We start from the raw sequence: 16,204 nt of genomic DNA, 5'->3' as shown, positions 1-16,204 counted from the left end.
GTGTCCTCACGTTATGGAGGATATCGGGAATCAAAAGGAAGAAAAGGAGGCGACTCTATATACTCTGGCAACAGAATTCGGCGACGATATCAGTATCATCATTACAACTCTGCATTTTAGCACAGACTACTGGTCCCTGGCCCTACTCCCGATTTTCCAGAATACCCATTAGGACTGGCATAGATGATTTCACATGTTCCTTTTTCCTTTTTCTCTTCTCTTCTCCTTTTCTTCTTTCCTCTTTCTCGTTTTTCCGGTTTTCCTCTTTTTTGGCCCTTGATCTGGACTCATCGTCCCCATGTTCTGAAGACCTGCATTGATATGCTGTTCGCTCCATGATGAAGTAGTCTGTTGCTAAACATGTAGAAGTCGCAAGCTCTTGTGCGCAAGGAAAAGCGCTTGAGGGTGTTTTCTCCGAGAGTACAGGCAATGGATGGGAAATGGGGCAGTTTTTCAGCGAGCTTCACTTCGCAACTCCTTGCCCCTAGGGCAATGCAGGGATTGGGTTTCAAGTTATTCCTTGTTTACCATTTATTTCCTAGTTCTACTCACCTTTCTGCTCGATGCTTTACCTGTCCATGGTGTGTTTTCTCTCGGGATCAATGCTAGGGAAACGGCGGTACGGGAGACCTGGAGTACGAGGGTGTTGGGACAGGGGAAAAGGCCAACAGAGTGCCGGGGGTGTTTGCAGGCAAGGTTGGGCAAGGCGGACAAATGGCTGCTGTCGACACTGGTTGACGATGGCGGGAGGGATCCAAGTGGTTCGCTATGTACAAGGGTTCCGTGGTATATACATGTGCATTTGTCAACACCTCTTGCTCTCTTGTGGTCTATCGTGGGCATAGTGTTTGGCGAATAAGAAAGTCGGCTCCAAATACGGCCATGCCATGTGAAATTCATTGGGTATCTATCTCCTGGCGTGGACGAGCTGCAGAGGCTCATCATCCCAGTCTCTCGCGTAAGAGGTCGTCGACGCCATTCTCGCACAACTCCGGCATCAACCGCACCAGAATGAGCTCCAACACACTATACATCAAGTGCTTGTTGCAGTAATCGTCGCCCAGCACATTCAGCAATCCTTCCAACTCATCCACCGGTTCCTCCTCCTCATTCTCGCGCAATTGGCCCAAGGCTGCGCCCAGACCACCGCCCAGGTATAAGCGGCCGACACGCCTGGGAGCCATGTTCCAGAGGGCTTTTGCAGCCCTTCTGCGAATGGCACGTAGCTCTCTGTCCGAGGAAGGTGGGAGCAGGGACGACGATCCCGGCGCATTGTTGGGGAACAACGCGCCCCGGAGCATCTTGAGGACGGGGGGCAAATGGGATGGCGAGAAGAGCAATTGGATACGGCTTGAGAGGAGCCTGTCATGGAACCGAGTCAGCTACAATTCCGGCAAGCGAGCTACCGGGCCGCCGGAAAGAAACCAAATTCTGATATGCGTGCCGCGGGATCTTGTGATGAGTGACGAAGGGAAGCGACGGGGGCAGATGCGATGCGCAAAGCAGATGCGGGGGGGAAGGGGCTCTGCCATGAAGGAGTAGGTGGCTCATCCCGTGCAGGAGGCCATGGAGCCAGGTGTGACGAGATGTACATGACGCTTCGGGTGTGGTGTCGGGACGTTCGAGCGTCAACCTGTCGTCGACATCTACACCCCGTTCCACATGTGCACTTGCATTGCGGTCTTCTCAAGATGAGCATTGAGGACAGATTGATCTGTCACATAAGTAGCGGTGGGGACGACTCGGACGGCGGCCCCTTCTCGCACTCGTACGAGTACAATGTTGTCGCACAAAACCTCTCGTTTCGCCAGTGGTTTTCCAGTTTGTCTTCCGGGATGCACAGCATAGCGGATCTCGCAACGGACAATACAAGGATGAATCGACCCGCTTTGGATAACTTGATGAGACCCCGGTCCAGCCTGGGCGCTTAACAGCCGTGTCGGTGGCTGCTGCTCCTAGCAAAGGCGTACGCGAGGTCAAGCAAATCGGAAGCCAGAAACTCGGTTCCGGGTTGTACTTGGTTGAGGGGTACATCTGTGGCTCGAGAACCAGTCCTGGTCCTTCACAATCCATAGCAGCTTGCTTCTGGACACGCCCCAGACGAACGTTCTCTCGTAGCAGTGTGATGGAAGTCGCGTCTCAGAGACATTCGTCGAGAGTCGGACCATGCACGGAGCGCGACGTCCGTCCTTGCGGGCCGTCAACACACGATGCTGGAGATGCGGTGATTGCGGTTGCACACACAACGCATCTAGTGACCTTGAAGCTATGCGTGGTGGAGGGAGGGACGGGAGACAGCGTCGCCGATGGGTGAATATTGGGACACGTAAGAAAGGGACCAAAAAGTTCATCTTACCTATCCAGGACGCCGTCAAGCCCTGCGATGCGGCCCGGCCCATAAATTGCTCCGAGCTGGAGGAGTGACAAGAAGCCGCCTAGCCAGGGCATTCTTGCGTGTAGTTCAATCACGTTGCCCAGACAGCTCCATGCATTGAATGCCAACACGGGTACTTTGGCTGGTGGGGATGGCGCATCTTGTGCTGTATTCCCTTTGCCGGCTGAAACCTCGGGCGCCGGCTTCTTGTCGGTCGTCAGCCGTCGACGAGGTGGCAATGATGACGACACGGTGATCAGATTGAACGCGAATCGGATTGTAGACATGAGTACGAGCGCAACTTGAATGATGGAGACGAAAAATCCTTGGACAGACCAGCTGCGCGGCCCCTTGAGGAGAGTTTTTGCTCTCGAGGAGGCTTTCAGGCAACGGCTTCCTTGCCTCTTCTCGGCCAAAACACGGTCAACAATGCAGATGGCTTCAAACAGTAGCCACGGCTGGACTGCCTTGTTCGCGATGGCATTTCCAATAACTAGCTCGGAGAAAATTTGCCCAACTAGTGCTGTAAGACATGGATTCTCCAAATCCTCTGTTGGGAGCAGAACGGCGACAGTAGCCTGCACCAGCAGCTGCCGATATGCTGCTTCGTTCCTGAGCTGCTTGGCGGTCGTCGTGGGTTCGCCTGAAATCGGAACAGGTGACAAGAAGGGCAGCGGCCAAAGAGCATGGTACGCCTCCCGGCCATCAACGAGAATCGTTTGAGACGTCCGACCCGGGTGTGTAGATCGATACGCTAGCGACAACTGTTAGCAACTGAGTAGCAGAGAGCGAGTGTCCCCTACTTGTGATGTGCTTATTCAATATCCCTGGAATTTCATGCAGGAGCAGACTCTCCAAGTCCAACTTGCGCAGCCGCTGCTCCAAGGCGCGCGTGCAGTGTGCAATGACATGGATAATCTCGGCGACAAAGGTTTCATCTGGCGTGATCTTGCTGTACCAGCTCTGTACAAAGTCTCGTAGTATAATGGCAAGAAAGGCGTAGAGTTGTAGATCGACGTCGTTACGGCTCGTGAGGGGCGGCAAGAGCTCCTCTATTGGGGTTTGCGGATCTCGGCCTTTGTCGCCCGACTCCTGCGGCAGAAGCACCTTGCGGATGAGCGCCCGAGTTGCTCGATCAGACAATGGATCGGTCGCAGATGCACGATTCAGACGACGGGTTGCCGGGGCTGCAGCTCCGGCGGCAGCATTCGAGGCGCTATGTCTGTGTCGTGAAGCGCCAGTCCGAACATGCGACGGCTCGGGAATCGCTGATGTGGTAGTCATGACCAGGTCGGATTGAGCCGAAGCCGCATGACTCTCCAGGACGCAGCCCGTCGTACGGAGCAGCAGCAGCGACGACGTAGGTAGCTCTCAAAGCTGTCGGTCGGCAAGCCAAGGTTCGATCAATGCACAATGCACCGTGACGTGAAGCCGTCGGTCGTCCAGGATGTGGATGTGTCTCGTCACGGCCGGCCGTTGGGGTTAAAGTTGGGTCGCGCATGGGCCGCAGGCTCGAGCTTGGGCGGGTCGAGCGGGTTGAGCCGCCTGAACCTAGTAGTACTAGTAGTAAGTTAGTACGTACGTACAGACATTGGATGACTGGAACGATCAGCGGGTTGGCAACCAGACAGACGACAGACGGACGGTTGGCCGACTCGCAGCATTCAACTTGACAAGTCGCCCTCGCCATACCCATCTACCCAGTCGGTTTATTTGCAATTATGCTCACGCGTTGGAACTGTGCACATCTAGGGTTGGAAATTCCGTCAATTGCATAAATCTCACCCCGTGCATAACCTGGAACATTGGACGTTTACCCAGGCCGTCATCATGGCTGGCGCGGTTGCGTCAGTAGTCAACCTCAATGTATCTTGACAATTCTTCCAACTCGCAAATAACAATTCTGAAAAGCCGAAGTGGTCTGTTTTATTCCCTTGCGAGATTATGTTGTTATACAATACAATGCGCTTTACAGGCTGAATACAAAGCTCTGCTATGCTCCCTGCCTGCGCCCCCTGGCCCTCCTCCTCTGGTCTCCAGCGGATGATGGTCACACATCCTTTTTGGTTGCCTCATATCTGTTGTATCGTTAGTCAAGCTTGGTTCAAGGAGACAGCCCTGGTCGTGAGAATCTCGCACGCATACCTCTTGCCTCGGAAAGCCCATACTCCCCAATTGCCGCAACTAATATCCTGCGGGTCCATGTCGTTCAGATCCCATCTCAAGCTCCGGAAGATATTCTCGCCTGGCTCAAGCAGAATATCAAACTCTCCTTTCGACTTTTTATGCACCCACTCGACATCGCGTTCCAGGTCGAACTGTGTGTACCCAGTCGCAATGATCGGCACTTTGGTCTCCAAAAGAAGCGGCAGTGTCTCTTCCCATTCATGGCTGCTTGCCGGATGGCCGAGGCCAGGGTGGAATAGAACAAAGCAGTCGAAATAGGCATCATAGGGTGCAAAATGGCCAGTCCTGTGAATTGTGTGGTAGTAGTCGACAATCGTACTTATTTTCAACTTGTACCACACACGATCCTCAACAATGGCACCAAAGGGGTTCGAAGGCGTCCGTTCCGGTAGGGGGAATTCATCGTCTCGATTGGCCATGCTTTCTGGTCCAATGAAGACCAGATGAAGTCTCGAATCGGGGAAAAGGTGAGCCAATTGCGTCCAAGTTGCCCGAGGCAGCGATGATTCAGCTCGCGCGCCAAGTATGAATACCCTGACGGGTGGCGGCTCGGGGCGAAGCTGGTTGACTCCTGCACCTCGGCCGGTTCTTGGAGGGTGTAGGTTATATCTCAATGCTTCATCCAGTTAAGTCAAATGTACAAGAGCGTTTTTGTTTCGGTACTACTTACCACTAAAGCTCTTCAAGCCTTCCGGTGTCAGTCGCCCGCCCTTTCTTAGGCTGTAGGGACTCAATTCATGTAAAACACTGCCAATGGTGACAGGATACGTGAGGAGACGCGTGATTTGCCTCATGGAGCGGTCTGAGTTGACAGCATCAAACTCCCTGGTGTACATAAATGTATCCCAATTCGTCATATTCACCGCAGCCTCGTCCATCTGTAGGTCTGGAAGGTTGCCCTCAAAGAATACACGGCCAGAACGTAAATCGTGATCGTCCTCGTTGATCTGCCGCAAAGTGTCACAGATCCTCAGATGCTCCTCGTAGTGGTCCATCCAGTGCTCTTTGCTGCAATAGACGGGAAATCCACAGTCGGGACATTCAAAGTCAACATGGGCAGGAGGCATGGTCCCATTCAATGTCCCGGAGCTATCAGGTTTTGGTGCCACGGTCGGGAGCTTCGTCGGTTTATGGTCCGGATGAGGGCATTGTGCATGTTGTCTGATAAAAGCTGCCCGGCGGCGGAACTCGGGAACTGGCGATGACGAGAATGAATGAAAGAGGTCATCTTGGCTCAGTCTCGAACTTGAGCTGGGAGCGTACTTCTCAGGCGCTGCTGCCTCCGACTTCGATTCCGCGGTTGTTGTAAAGGCCCGTAAGGCTGGACTGTTCTGCGACGCACGCTTCGTACTTGTCGAGATCGACGCAACTGCTCTGGCAGGTCGTCTCGCGAGCTGCCTGCGAAGCGATGCGGTACAGCGGCCGCAGAGACTTGAAGCCACTCTGCGGAACATTGGCTCCATCACGTCACTGCTTCGCAGGCGTTAAATGGCTGGAACCGGCTGGTGAAGCATTTTGGGCCGGAGCTTACCAAATGTGGGCGGATAATTTGAAGGTTGTCGATCCGCCCAATGCGCCGCATTAATAGTTCCTCCACCACCCGGGCCACCAAACCAAAGTTTTGTGGTCTATTCCACTCGCGAATCGTCAAGCTTTATCCAGAGCAACCTTTGCGTGGACTTACGCCTCAACTCGGCAATTTGAGCACCTTGAAGCCGCGCAGGCTGGACTGCGCCCAGAGAGGACCATGGCGACTACTTCGAACATGTTCCTGTACTCGCTGACGGTCCAGCCGCCAAACAATGTCGTTCAGGCGGTCCTGGGTCAGTTCGCAGGCACCAAAGAGCAGCTCATTATCACTGGAGCTGGCTCACAGCTGACTTTGCTGCGACCGGATCCCTCCCTTGGCAAGGTTACGACCGTCCTGTCCCATAACATTTTTGGAATAATTAGATCGCTTGCTGCGTTCCGCCTGGCGGGCAGTAATAAAGGTATGTCTTGAAACCTGCCACGGCTTGGTTGGTCTGCAAACGTGGTTGTGGTATTACCAGCCATATACCCAACTCGCATCTTCCCCGTGGGCAACTCCTGTTCTGTTAAATGACGGCTCGCTAATTTTTCTTGGAAAATCAGATTATCTCATCATTGCCTCGGATTCTGGCAGAATCACGATTGTCGAGTATTTGCCGGCCCAAAATCGATTTAGCAGACTGCACCTTGAGACTTTTGGCAAGTCTGGTGTCAGACGAGTCATTCCAGGAGAATATCTTGCGTGTGATCCCAAGGGACGAGCTTGCCTCATCGCCTCCACCGAGAAGAGCAAACTAGTGTATGTCTTAAACCGAAGTGCACAAGCAGAGCTTACAATTTCCTCACCTCTGGAGGCTCACAAACCTGGTGTGCTGGTTATTTCCATGGTTGCCTTGGATGTCGGATATGCCAATCCAGTTTTCGCGGCTCTTGAAATGGACTACTCTGAGGTCGATCAAGACTCCAGCGGCCAGGGCCTGGAGGAAATCGAAACGCAGCTGGTTTATTACGAGCTAGATCTTGGTCTCAATCATGTTGTCAGAAAATGGTCAGAACCTGTCGATCCTACTGCATCTCTCCTTTTCCAGGTTCCCGGAGGCAACGACGGCCCTAGCGGAGTGCTAGTCTGTGGCGAGGAGAGCATTACCTACAGGCACTCAAACCAGGACGCGTTCCGCGTGCCGATACCTCGGAGAAAGGGAGCTACTGAGGACCCTTCACGAAAACGTACAATCGTCTCTGGTGTGATGCACAAGTTAAAGGGGAGCGCCGGTGCATTTTTCTTCCTATTGCAAACTGAGGACGGCGACCTCTTCAAAGTTACGATTGACATGGTGGAGGATGAGGAAGGGAACCCAACTGGTGAAGTGAAAACACTCAAGATCAAGTACTTTGACACTGTACCAGTCGCCACAAGCCTCTGCATCCTAAAGAGCGGTTTTCTCTATATTGCCAGTCAGTTTGGCAATTTTTCCTTCTACCAGTTTGAGAAACTCGGCGACGATGATGAGGAGCTTGAGTTTAGTAGTGATGACTTTCCAGTCGACCCGCAAGCAGCGTACGATCCGGTCTATTTCCACCCTCGACCTGCTGAGAATCTGGCCTTGGTGGAGAGTATTCCATCAATGAACCCGTTGCTTGATTGTCAGGTTGCAAACTTGACAGGGGAAGACGCACCCCAAATTTACACCGTCTCTGGTAACGGCGCACGAAGCACGTTCAGAGTGCTGAGGCATGGCCTGGAAGTCAATGAAATCGTGGCCTCGGAACTACCTGGCATACCGTCTGCAGTATGGACCCTTAAACTTAACCGAGGTGAACAGTACGACGCCTATATCGTCTTGTCATTTACAAATGGAACTCTGGTACTAAGCATCGGTGAGACGGTCGAGGAAGTCAGCGATTCGGGTTTCTCTACCAGTGTACCAACGCTGGCCGCACAATTATTGGGAGATGATGGCCTTATTCAGGTGCATCCAAAGGGCATACGACATATTCGCAATGGCAAAGTTAACGAATGGGATGCCCCGCAACACCGATCCATTGTGGCAGCCTCTACAAACGCCCACCAAGTTGCCATTGCGCTTAGCTCGGGTGAAATAGTGTATTTTGAGATGGATTCCGATGGCTCCCTTGCGGAGTATGACGAGAAAAAGGAGATGTTTGGCACGGTCACCTGTCTTAGCTTGGGCGAAGTTCCAGAAGGCAGGGTCCGCAGCTCATTCCTTGCAGTGGGCTGTGATGATTGCACAGTCCGTATCCTAAGTCTTGACCCTGAGTCGACACTTGAAAGCAAGTCAGTCCAAGCGTTAACAGCAGCGCCGTCATCATTAGCTATTATTGCAATGGATGACTCGTCATCGGGGGGCTCGACACTTTATCTCCATATCGGCTTGCATTCTGGTGTTTATCTGCGCACAGTTCTCGACGAGGTCACTGGTGAGCTGACTGATACGAGACAAAAGTTTTTGGGGCCAAAACAAGTGCGCCTTTTCCGAGTTACCGTACAGGGAACTACTTGTGTTCTGGGCCTTAGCTCCCGGCCCTGGCTTGGATATTCGGATCCAATTACCAAGGGATTCGTTGTCACCCCGCTCAACTACGTCGACCTCGAATGGGCCTGGAACTTTGGTAGCGAGCAGTGTGAGGAAGGCATCGTAGGAATTCAAGGCCAGTCATTAAGGTAAGAGATGTCCCATCTGTTCCCCTACCTCTTGAGCCAAAATGATGATACTTTGGGTTCCTATGCCTTCGAGCTATGAGGCCTTGAATACGCTTCTTTTCCAATTGTTCCTACTGAAATGGCACTCTTTACTCGCCCTTAAACCACTTTCCTGTTTGACGGGCACGTATCTAACAGCAATTAGGATCTTTTCTATTGATCGATTAGGCGATACGTTAAATCAAAAGGCTGTTTCCCTAACTTATACTCCTAAAAGACTCATCAGACATCCAGAGCAACCTCTTTTTTACACCATTGAAAGCGATAATAATACACTCCCGCCTGATCTTCGAGCGCAGCTTCTGACCGATCCGGCCGTCGTAAACGGCGATGCGACAGTTTTGTCACCAGAAGAGTTTGGATATCCTAAAGGCAACCGTAGATGGGCATCATGTATCAACGTGATTGATCCTGTCTCCGAAGAGCCGCAAGTTCTGCAGACAGTTGATTTAGAAAATAATGAGGCAGCCGTTAGTGCTGCTATTGTTCCCTTTGCCAGTCAAGATAATGAAAGTTTCCTTATTGTTGGTACTGGCAAAGACGTCGTGGTTAATCCACGCAGCTTTTCCGAAGCATACATTTACGTGTATCGTTTCCAAGAAGATGGAAGAGAGCTCGAGTTTATTCACAAAACCAAGATCGAAGAGCCAGCTTTGGCATTAATACCTTTCCAGGGAAAACTCCTTGCTGGCGTTGGAAAAACATTGCGAGTATATGATCTAGGTATGCGGCAGATGCTGCGGAAAGCTCAAGCGGAAGTAGCACCTCAGCAAATCGTATCACTCAACACTCAAGGCAGCCGCATCATCGTTGGGGACGTCCAACAAGGTGTCACATACGTCACCTATAAGCCCACCACAAACAAGCTTATACCTTTTGCAGACGATACTATTGCCAGATGGACGACGTGCACAACAATGGTGGACTATGAATCGGTAGCCGGCGGAGACAAATTCGGGAATATGTTCATCGTCCGTTGTCCTCCAAAAGCAAGTGAGGAGGCCGATGAGGAACAATCCGGTCTTCATTTAATAAATGCCAGGGACTACCTTCATGGAACGTCGCAGCGTCTCGATCTGATGTGCCACTTTTACACTCAAGATATCCCTACCAGCATGGCAAAGACCAGTCTGGTCGTTGGCGGACAAGACGTGTTATTATGGAGCGGTCTGATGGGTACGATTGGTGTTTTCATTCCTCTTGTTAGTCGAGAAGACGCAGACTTTTTCCAGAGCCTTGAATCGCATCTCCGGACCGAGGACCCACCATTAGCTGGAAGGGATCACCTTATGTACCGATCATACTATGCGCCTGTGAAGGGTGTAATTGATGGAGACCTCTGCGAGCGGTATACGTTGCTTCCCAACGATAAGAAGCAGATGATTGCCGGCGAACTGGACCGTTCAGTCCGAGAGATTGAAAGAAAAATCTCGGTAAGTAACATCCGAGTTGCCTCCACCACGTAGTCTTCTTTACGGTTTATACTAACAATTATTCCAGGATATCCGTACTAGGTCTGCTTTCTAATATATATCGACGCTTCCATGGGACAGATACCACCGATTGATGTATTGTACAATATGATCCTATCAAATGCTATTTAGCTTGGAGAGGGCGGCAGAGGCGTTGGTGTGTATTGTTTTTTCAAAGTCTCGCAAAAAGAGACTACTCGGGCATGCCAGGGTGAAAAGCGGCTTTCTGGCACGATGAATGAAAGACGAATATCCGTAATGCCCAGTTGCTGTCTGTGCAGATGGAACAAACACCGGCGTACAATATATTAGGGTCGCCAATAGGAGGCCAGGTTGTTCTTCGTCCTCGACAGCGCCTTGTTCCTCGCCTGCTCCCTTTCCCACGCCTCGTCGCCAAAGTATGCTTGCACCGAGGCGCCGAGATCATAGTCCGACTGCTCAAGATATACCTTGGCAACGTTGTAATCAGATACTTTACAGGATGTCATAAATCGCCGTACCTTGCTCTTTCTCAGCTCTTCGTCCTCTCCGCAAACCGGCGTGGGCGAGAGGCTGACATTGGCCTTGTAATATTCTCCCGGGATTAATATCGTTTTCCTTGCCTGCAGAAGGTAATCACTCGTGATGTTGTTGGCGCGCCTCAGCGCCGCGGCAGGAACGCCGTACCGAAACGACAACGACGTAATGCTGTCGTGGTCGTGGTCCAGAAAATGAAGGGTGTCGTCGGCCGCACTCTTCTCGCCCACGTCGGCATTCGCCCCGTCATTCCTTGCAGGCCGCAGCTTCGTGTCTACGAGTGCATAGGGCGGCGGTCCAGCATCCCCGGCCCGTGGAGGCGAAGGCGAGACCAGCGCATAAGACGGGGGATCTTTGAGCCCCTGGGGCAGAGGCGAAGGGGAACTGGATATCTGGCAGTACGGGCAGTACTGAGAAAACCTCGGGTTACGCTGTACATTTTGCAAGTCAGCGAGTGGGCGAGGCAGGGGCACGGCACCGCGGCGACAAGGCAAACACGTATCTGACCTGTATGCAGGTGCCGCATATCACTCTGCCACAGCACGATACTTGCCGATCGTCGGCCGTCTCTTCGGGCGGCCCTGGCCGGAGGATTGCTGCGCAGGTTGAGCAGGATGTCATGCCGGCGCAGGAGGGGCGGAGGGATCATGGTCGTCGCGGAAGTTTGGTGATGAACAGGCGGTTGGGGACTTGACTCTCGATGCGATGTAGTTGGACGGCCGTTGTGACCAATCACGTCGGGATCCGGCCATCCATTTCGCGGGCCGTGGTGCAGGCAGATGCTCGTTGAAGCACTGGACTTGAACGAAGCCAGGGATCTCAGAGCAATAATGCATAGATGTTTGTGTGAATGGAGAATGGCGCTCCCTCACAACGGCTTTGCATCTGATATGTTTTTGGACGCACCGGTATTCTAAAGCTGCATCCAGCCGACATGGCCGGGTCCCTCTTGTGCCGTTCACATGGCGAAACTGCCAAACGCTGAATTCGGTGTCGGGTACTAGAATATACCCTGTACTCGAATATCCCTTTATCAGCAGAAAGAACACCCTACAGACTCGCATAATACTTTCTCTACTTCATGAGCCAGAGCACGGCCTCAAGCAGTGAGTGTTGGGATCGGTGGTCACGTGTGGACAACTGGTACAGGGTAATCTCCCGCATGAACCGCAGAACAGAACCACCGAGTGGCCACATGCAAGGCATTCCCCCAGCAAGAACAACATGAGCAAGCCGCTGGCCTTTGGACTCGTCAACCAAGTCGGAAAAAAGGGCGCAGCAAAAGCGAAGCCGGCACCATTCAGAAAGACGTCCGCGTTCGGAGGCGGCGACGATTCGGATAATGAAGAACAGGGTAGCGGTGCCAAGGTTGAGCGGATCGACGGCGACATTGACGACTTCACAGCGGCGGCGCCCGGCTCAGGCACGCGCAAAATTTCAAAACAAAGGCCCGGCGCGTTGACTCAAGCGCCCAGGCTGAAATCAAAAAATGAACCGAGTGCCGTTTTTGCCGATCTCTCGAGCTCCCTGGCCTCGCGGAAGAACGTCGAAGCGGCAACAGAGCTCGACTCAAGCGTCTATGAATACGATTCCGTGTACGACTCACTGAAACCGAAGAAAGACAATGTGAAGGAAGACGTGGAGCGAAAACCAAAATACATGAGGAGTCTCCTGCAGGCTGCTGAAGTTCGAAAACGAGATGCGCTGATTGCGGAAGAGAAGAAGATTGCGAGGGAGCGGGAAGCCGAGGGAGATGAATACGCCGACAAGGAAAGATTTGTGACAGAGGCATATAGGAAACAGCAGGAGGAAAACAGGATATTCGAGGAGGAAGAAAAACGCAGAGAGGAGGAGGAGGCCAAGAAGAATGAGGGCGGCGGCATGTCGGCTTTCTACAGGAAGCTTCTCGACAAGGATGAGGCGAGACATACAGAACTTGTGAAGGCGGCGGCGGAAAAGGCCAAGGAGGGGCCCGCGGAGGAACAGGGTGACGATGAGGACGCCGATAGGGAGAAGGCCGAGGCCGACCTGGTCCGCGAGCTGAACGAAAAGGGCGCATCTGTCGCCGTCAACGAGGACGGCCAAGTCGTCGACAAGCGCCAACTTCTAAGGGGGGGTTTGAACGTGGGCGCCAAGAAAAAGAACGAAGCTCAAAGAGAGGCTTCACGAACCAAAGAGCCGGAGAGGAGACCTGCAAACGGTGCGCAGTTGGGGAGGAGACAGGCAATGAGGGAGCGCCAGACGCGTATGATGGAAGAGCAGCTGGAGCAGTCTCTCAAGCGATCAAGAGAGGCTGAGCAGTCACAGCGCGAAGAAATTGAACGTGCGACAAAGAGTCAAAAGACGCAAAGCGAGATCTCCAGTGCCAAGGAGAGATATCTCGCTAGAAAGCGGGCAGCCGAGGAAGCAAAAAGGCAGGCATCAGGGGACTAGACTTGATATACCCGGCAATATAAACCGTGAAAGTCCCATCGCCAGCCAAAGAGCTCTTTTATGATGTCGTGATTAGATACGAGTGTGTCTGGTCTCTGCTTGCTGAGACCACTTTATTCTATCGTTTATACCCCTTCCATTTCAATTATACACGTACCCCGTTGCCATCCCGCGGACATGGCGGGCTAGGTCGTTGACTCATGGAGTAGTAGCTCCGTTCATAGGAGCGATGGCATAATATCCAAGGCTAAGCATTTGCTGATACCCTTCTCGACCGGGGAAGTTGGCTGCCATGCCTATTGGTTGGGATTATTTTGCTCCTGGCGTATTCTGTTGATGTACGCGGCGTTGACTTGGTTCCACGCAGCCATGTATTTCTCCATGCATGTCGTCATGCAGGTCTGCTCGCTGCTGGACAGTGAGCTGCCTGGTTTAGGAATGCACTTCTCGAAGCAGTTCTCTTGGAGTTTCTAGAGAAGAGAACAAGTCAGCCGATGATGCACAAGAGGAGGCATTCAACAAGGTCAACCGTCGCGGGCCAATACACCCTTCTGCATACCTCAATCAGGACTCGGGCATTGGCCAGGTTAGCCTCAGCAAGGACCTGCTTCATAACAGACTGCTTGACCGAGCCGGAATCCATCCTTGGTGACAGCTTTGGTCTGTGTGATGTGGAAGATAAAAGGGAGATGCGAGCCTGTGCTGCGAATTATGACTGCCTCGAAGAAAGCTTGGAGCACTTGTCGCAAACTCAAAAGCTTGGAAAGGCATGTGGCTAGTGCAGTGTATCTCCAGCCACACAGTTCGATATTCGTGGCCCGTGGGAATGACCCTCGTGGCGCACTCGAGGCCAAAGCTTGTCCCAATCGTCACACGTTAAGGCTGGGCCGAACTCTAGGTTTCTTTTTGGCCCCATCTGGAAGAGGACAGCTGTGTACCAGCTTTCCGTCCCATAGTAACGAACCACCATCCAAACCTTTCCAGCAACCGGTCGAGGGAGACGGATACCTGGCGCCTTGAGTTGAAAAAGTTCTCGACGGCTGTCCGATCGTTTTATTTCTTTTTTATTTTCTATTTCTTTCTTGGCCTCTCCTTTACGCCTTGTCTCCAGCTCGAGGCACGCTCCACACCATGCAATTGTCATCAGCCCCAGCTGCCCTCCTGGCGGCCATTGTAGGGACTGCGCTGGCGACAGACCATACGGCAGACCTGAAGAGCATTTCGGTGTGTACATGAGACGATTTTTGTGTCAATGGAAGGATTCAGACTGACGCAGTCGGGGCTCTGCAGCTGCGAACACATGGCATTCAGCAGGTCAGTTCACGATATCATAGGGATCCGGAGGGTAACCAGGTCATACGTTACAATGCGCGAAAAGAGAAACTGACCAATTTCTGTTCACAGCCATACCTCGACACGGATATGCACAGCCGATGGTTCGATTTTGGAGGTGATACCATTATCCGAACCGATTCGTATGTTACTTCAACCTTGCAAAGACGCCTATTTTAGACGGCGCCGGAGAGGAAGCGAAACTAAACGGCATGAAATAGTTATATTCGGTTGACCTCCGATCTCCCCTCTCAGTCTGGCTGGCTGTTTTCGCGCGTGCCTCTGACGGCCACGAACTGGGAGATCGAGGTTGAATTCAAAATCTCTGGGAACAACCAGCTCTACGGCGATGGCTTTGCTATGTGGATCACTAAGCAGCGCGGCCAGCCGGGTCCCGTCTTCGGATCAGTTGATCGATTCGAGGGTCTCGGAATCTTCGTCGATACCTACAAGAACAACAGACCCGGAATTGTCTTCCCCTACGTGATGGCCATGTACGGCGACGGCCAGCGTTCCTATAATAAGAACGACGACGGCAAGGAGACTGAGCTGGCCGGCTGCTCAGCCCGCGGCATTCGACATGCTACCGTGCCGACCAAAATGCGTCTCACTTACATCCATGACAAGCAGCTGAAGCTTGACCTCCAGTACCAGCAGGAAGACGAGTGGACGTCTTGCTTCGTGGTGGACAATCCTCCTCAAATCCCCAACATCGCCTACCTCGGATTCAGCGCAGAAACCGGCGAGCTCAGCGACAACCATGACATCATCTCCGTTTCCACCAAGAATCTGTATAATACCCCCATCAGCACAAATGACCGAGCAGGACCGAGCAAGGGCCGGGCCTCTCAGGGCCACATTATCAACGGGAGTGGTAGCTGGACCTGGTTCCTCATCAAGATCATGCTGTTCTTCGTTGCTGTTGGCGGTGTGTACGTTGGTTACACTGCTTACAGGGCGAAGAATAAGAGCCACCGCTTCTAAAGTATTTGGAAAAATGAGGGTTGTATGGCTTCTCTCTCCAGATGACTGATGGATGCGGGAAGCCTGGGTGGATGTGGAGTTGCTGCGTGTGGAAGTGGAAAAAACGTGTTGCGATTTTATGAAGTTGGACGAGCACTAACAGAGACAAAAGTGAAGAGAGAATACCACTTGCATGGGCTGGCAATTTAATTTCCTTTGTGTTCGGTTGCCGCTTCGTCTGAGAAAATGCCCATAAAGGCTTTTGTTGGTTACCTTGGTGGTTGTGTAAGAGCGATTGGTAAGATGTCGGGACCGGAGTTTGAAGAGCAGTTTTTATCCACATTCCTCTCTTATGTACTATGTACTTGAACGCCTTTGATCAAGCAATGTGTTTCATGTGTCATTCAGTATCAGATTACGGTTGTGGTTTGGCCAGGAAAGAGCCTGCCCCACCTCACCTTGTCCCGCTCCTTCGCGAGGAAGGTACGAATCCGTCCATCGACGAAGTCCGGATCATGACGTCGTCCATGCTCATGCCACCAACTTGGTTGAGGAGGAGTAAGAAAGTAGTTATTCGGTACGGCTCAAACGATACTCATAATAACTGTAAAACGTCTAGAAAAGAGCATGGCCATCTTTCACGTTGTTTCCAGGAACCACTGCGAGCCTGGCTAG

The 16,204-nt window shown here is 52.4% G+C and overlaps 6 protein-coding genes across 6 annotated transcripts; 3 read left to right on the top strand and 3 right to left on the bottom strand.

The window, feature by feature from the left end:
* Window positions 1-941: 941 nt before the first annotated feature.
* MAM_02402 (PXA domain protein) lies at window positions 942-3,658 on the bottom strand (the record flags this gene model as incomplete). The annotated part of the gene is made up of 5 exons (XM_040821201.1): window positions 942-1,362; window positions 1,407-1,646; window positions 1,971-2,060; window positions 2,357-3,128; window positions 3,178-3,658. 5 exons carry the CDS (start codon window positions 3,656-3,658, stop codon window positions 942-944), a joined length of 2,004 nt encoding a protein of 667 aa, XP_040680615.1.
* A 766-nt stretch (window positions 3,659-4,424) lies between these two features.
* MAM_02401 (uncharacterized protein) lies at window positions 4,425-5,628 on the bottom strand (the record flags this gene model as incomplete). The annotated part of the gene is made up of 3 exons (XM_040821200.1): window positions 4,425-4,452; window positions 4,520-5,177; window positions 5,232-5,628. The coding sequence occupies 3 exons, from the start codon at window positions 5,626-5,628 to the stop codon at window positions 4,425-4,427; spliced, it is 1,083 nt and encodes a 360-aa protein (XP_040680614.1).
* A 680-nt stretch (window positions 5,629-6,308) lies between these two features.
* Window positions 6,309-10,340, top strand: MAM_02400 (Pre-mRNA-splicing factor rse-1; the record flags this gene model as incomplete). The annotated part of the gene is made up of 4 exons (XM_040821199.1): window positions 6,309-6,552; window positions 6,695-8,774; window positions 8,959-10,246; window positions 10,314-10,340. The coding sequence occupies 4 exons, from the start codon at window positions 6,309-6,311 to the stop codon at window positions 10,338-10,340; spliced, it is 3,639 nt and encodes a 1,212-aa protein (XP_040680613.1).
* Window positions 10,341-10,593: 253 nt separating this feature from the next.
* On the bottom strand, window positions 10,594-11,450 carry MAM_02399 (uncharacterized protein; the record flags this gene model as incomplete). Its single annotated transcript, XM_040821198.1, has 2 exons — window positions 10,594-11,232; window positions 11,298-11,450. The coding sequence occupies 2 exons, from the start codon at window positions 11,448-11,450 to the stop codon at window positions 10,594-10,596; spliced, it is 792 nt and encodes a 263-aa protein (XP_040680612.1).
* A 575-nt stretch (window positions 11,451-12,025) lies between these two features.
* On the top strand, window positions 12,026-13,234 carry MAM_02398 (coiled-coil domain-containing protein 55; the record flags this gene model as incomplete). Its single annotated transcript, XM_040821197.1, has 1 exon — window positions 12,026-13,234. One exon carries the CDS (start codon window positions 12,026-12,028, stop codon window positions 13,232-13,234), a length of 1,209 nt encoding a protein of 402 aa, XP_040680611.1.
* A 1,300-nt stretch (window positions 13,235-14,534) lies between these two features.
* MAM_02397 (Legume-like lectin) lies at window positions 14,535-15,550 on the top strand (the record flags this gene model as incomplete). The annotated part of the gene is made up of 3 exons (XM_040821196.1): window positions 14,535-14,579; window positions 14,639-14,709; window positions 14,788-15,550. 3 exons carry the CDS (start codon window positions 14,535-14,537, stop codon window positions 15,548-15,550), a joined length of 879 nt encoding a protein of 292 aa, XP_040680610.1.
* Between the last annotated feature and the right edge of the window lie 654 nt (window positions 15,551-16,204).

Source organism: Metarhizium album (assembly GCF_000804445.1).
Source record: "Metarhizium album ARSEF 1941 chromosome Unknown scaffold_4, whole genome shotgun sequence".
NCBI classification, from domain to species: domain Eukaryota; kingdom Fungi; phylum Ascomycota; class Sordariomycetes; order Hypocreales; family Clavicipitaceae; genus Metarhizium; species Metarhizium album.
This window is presented reverse-complemented; position numbering and strand designations above follow the sequence as displayed.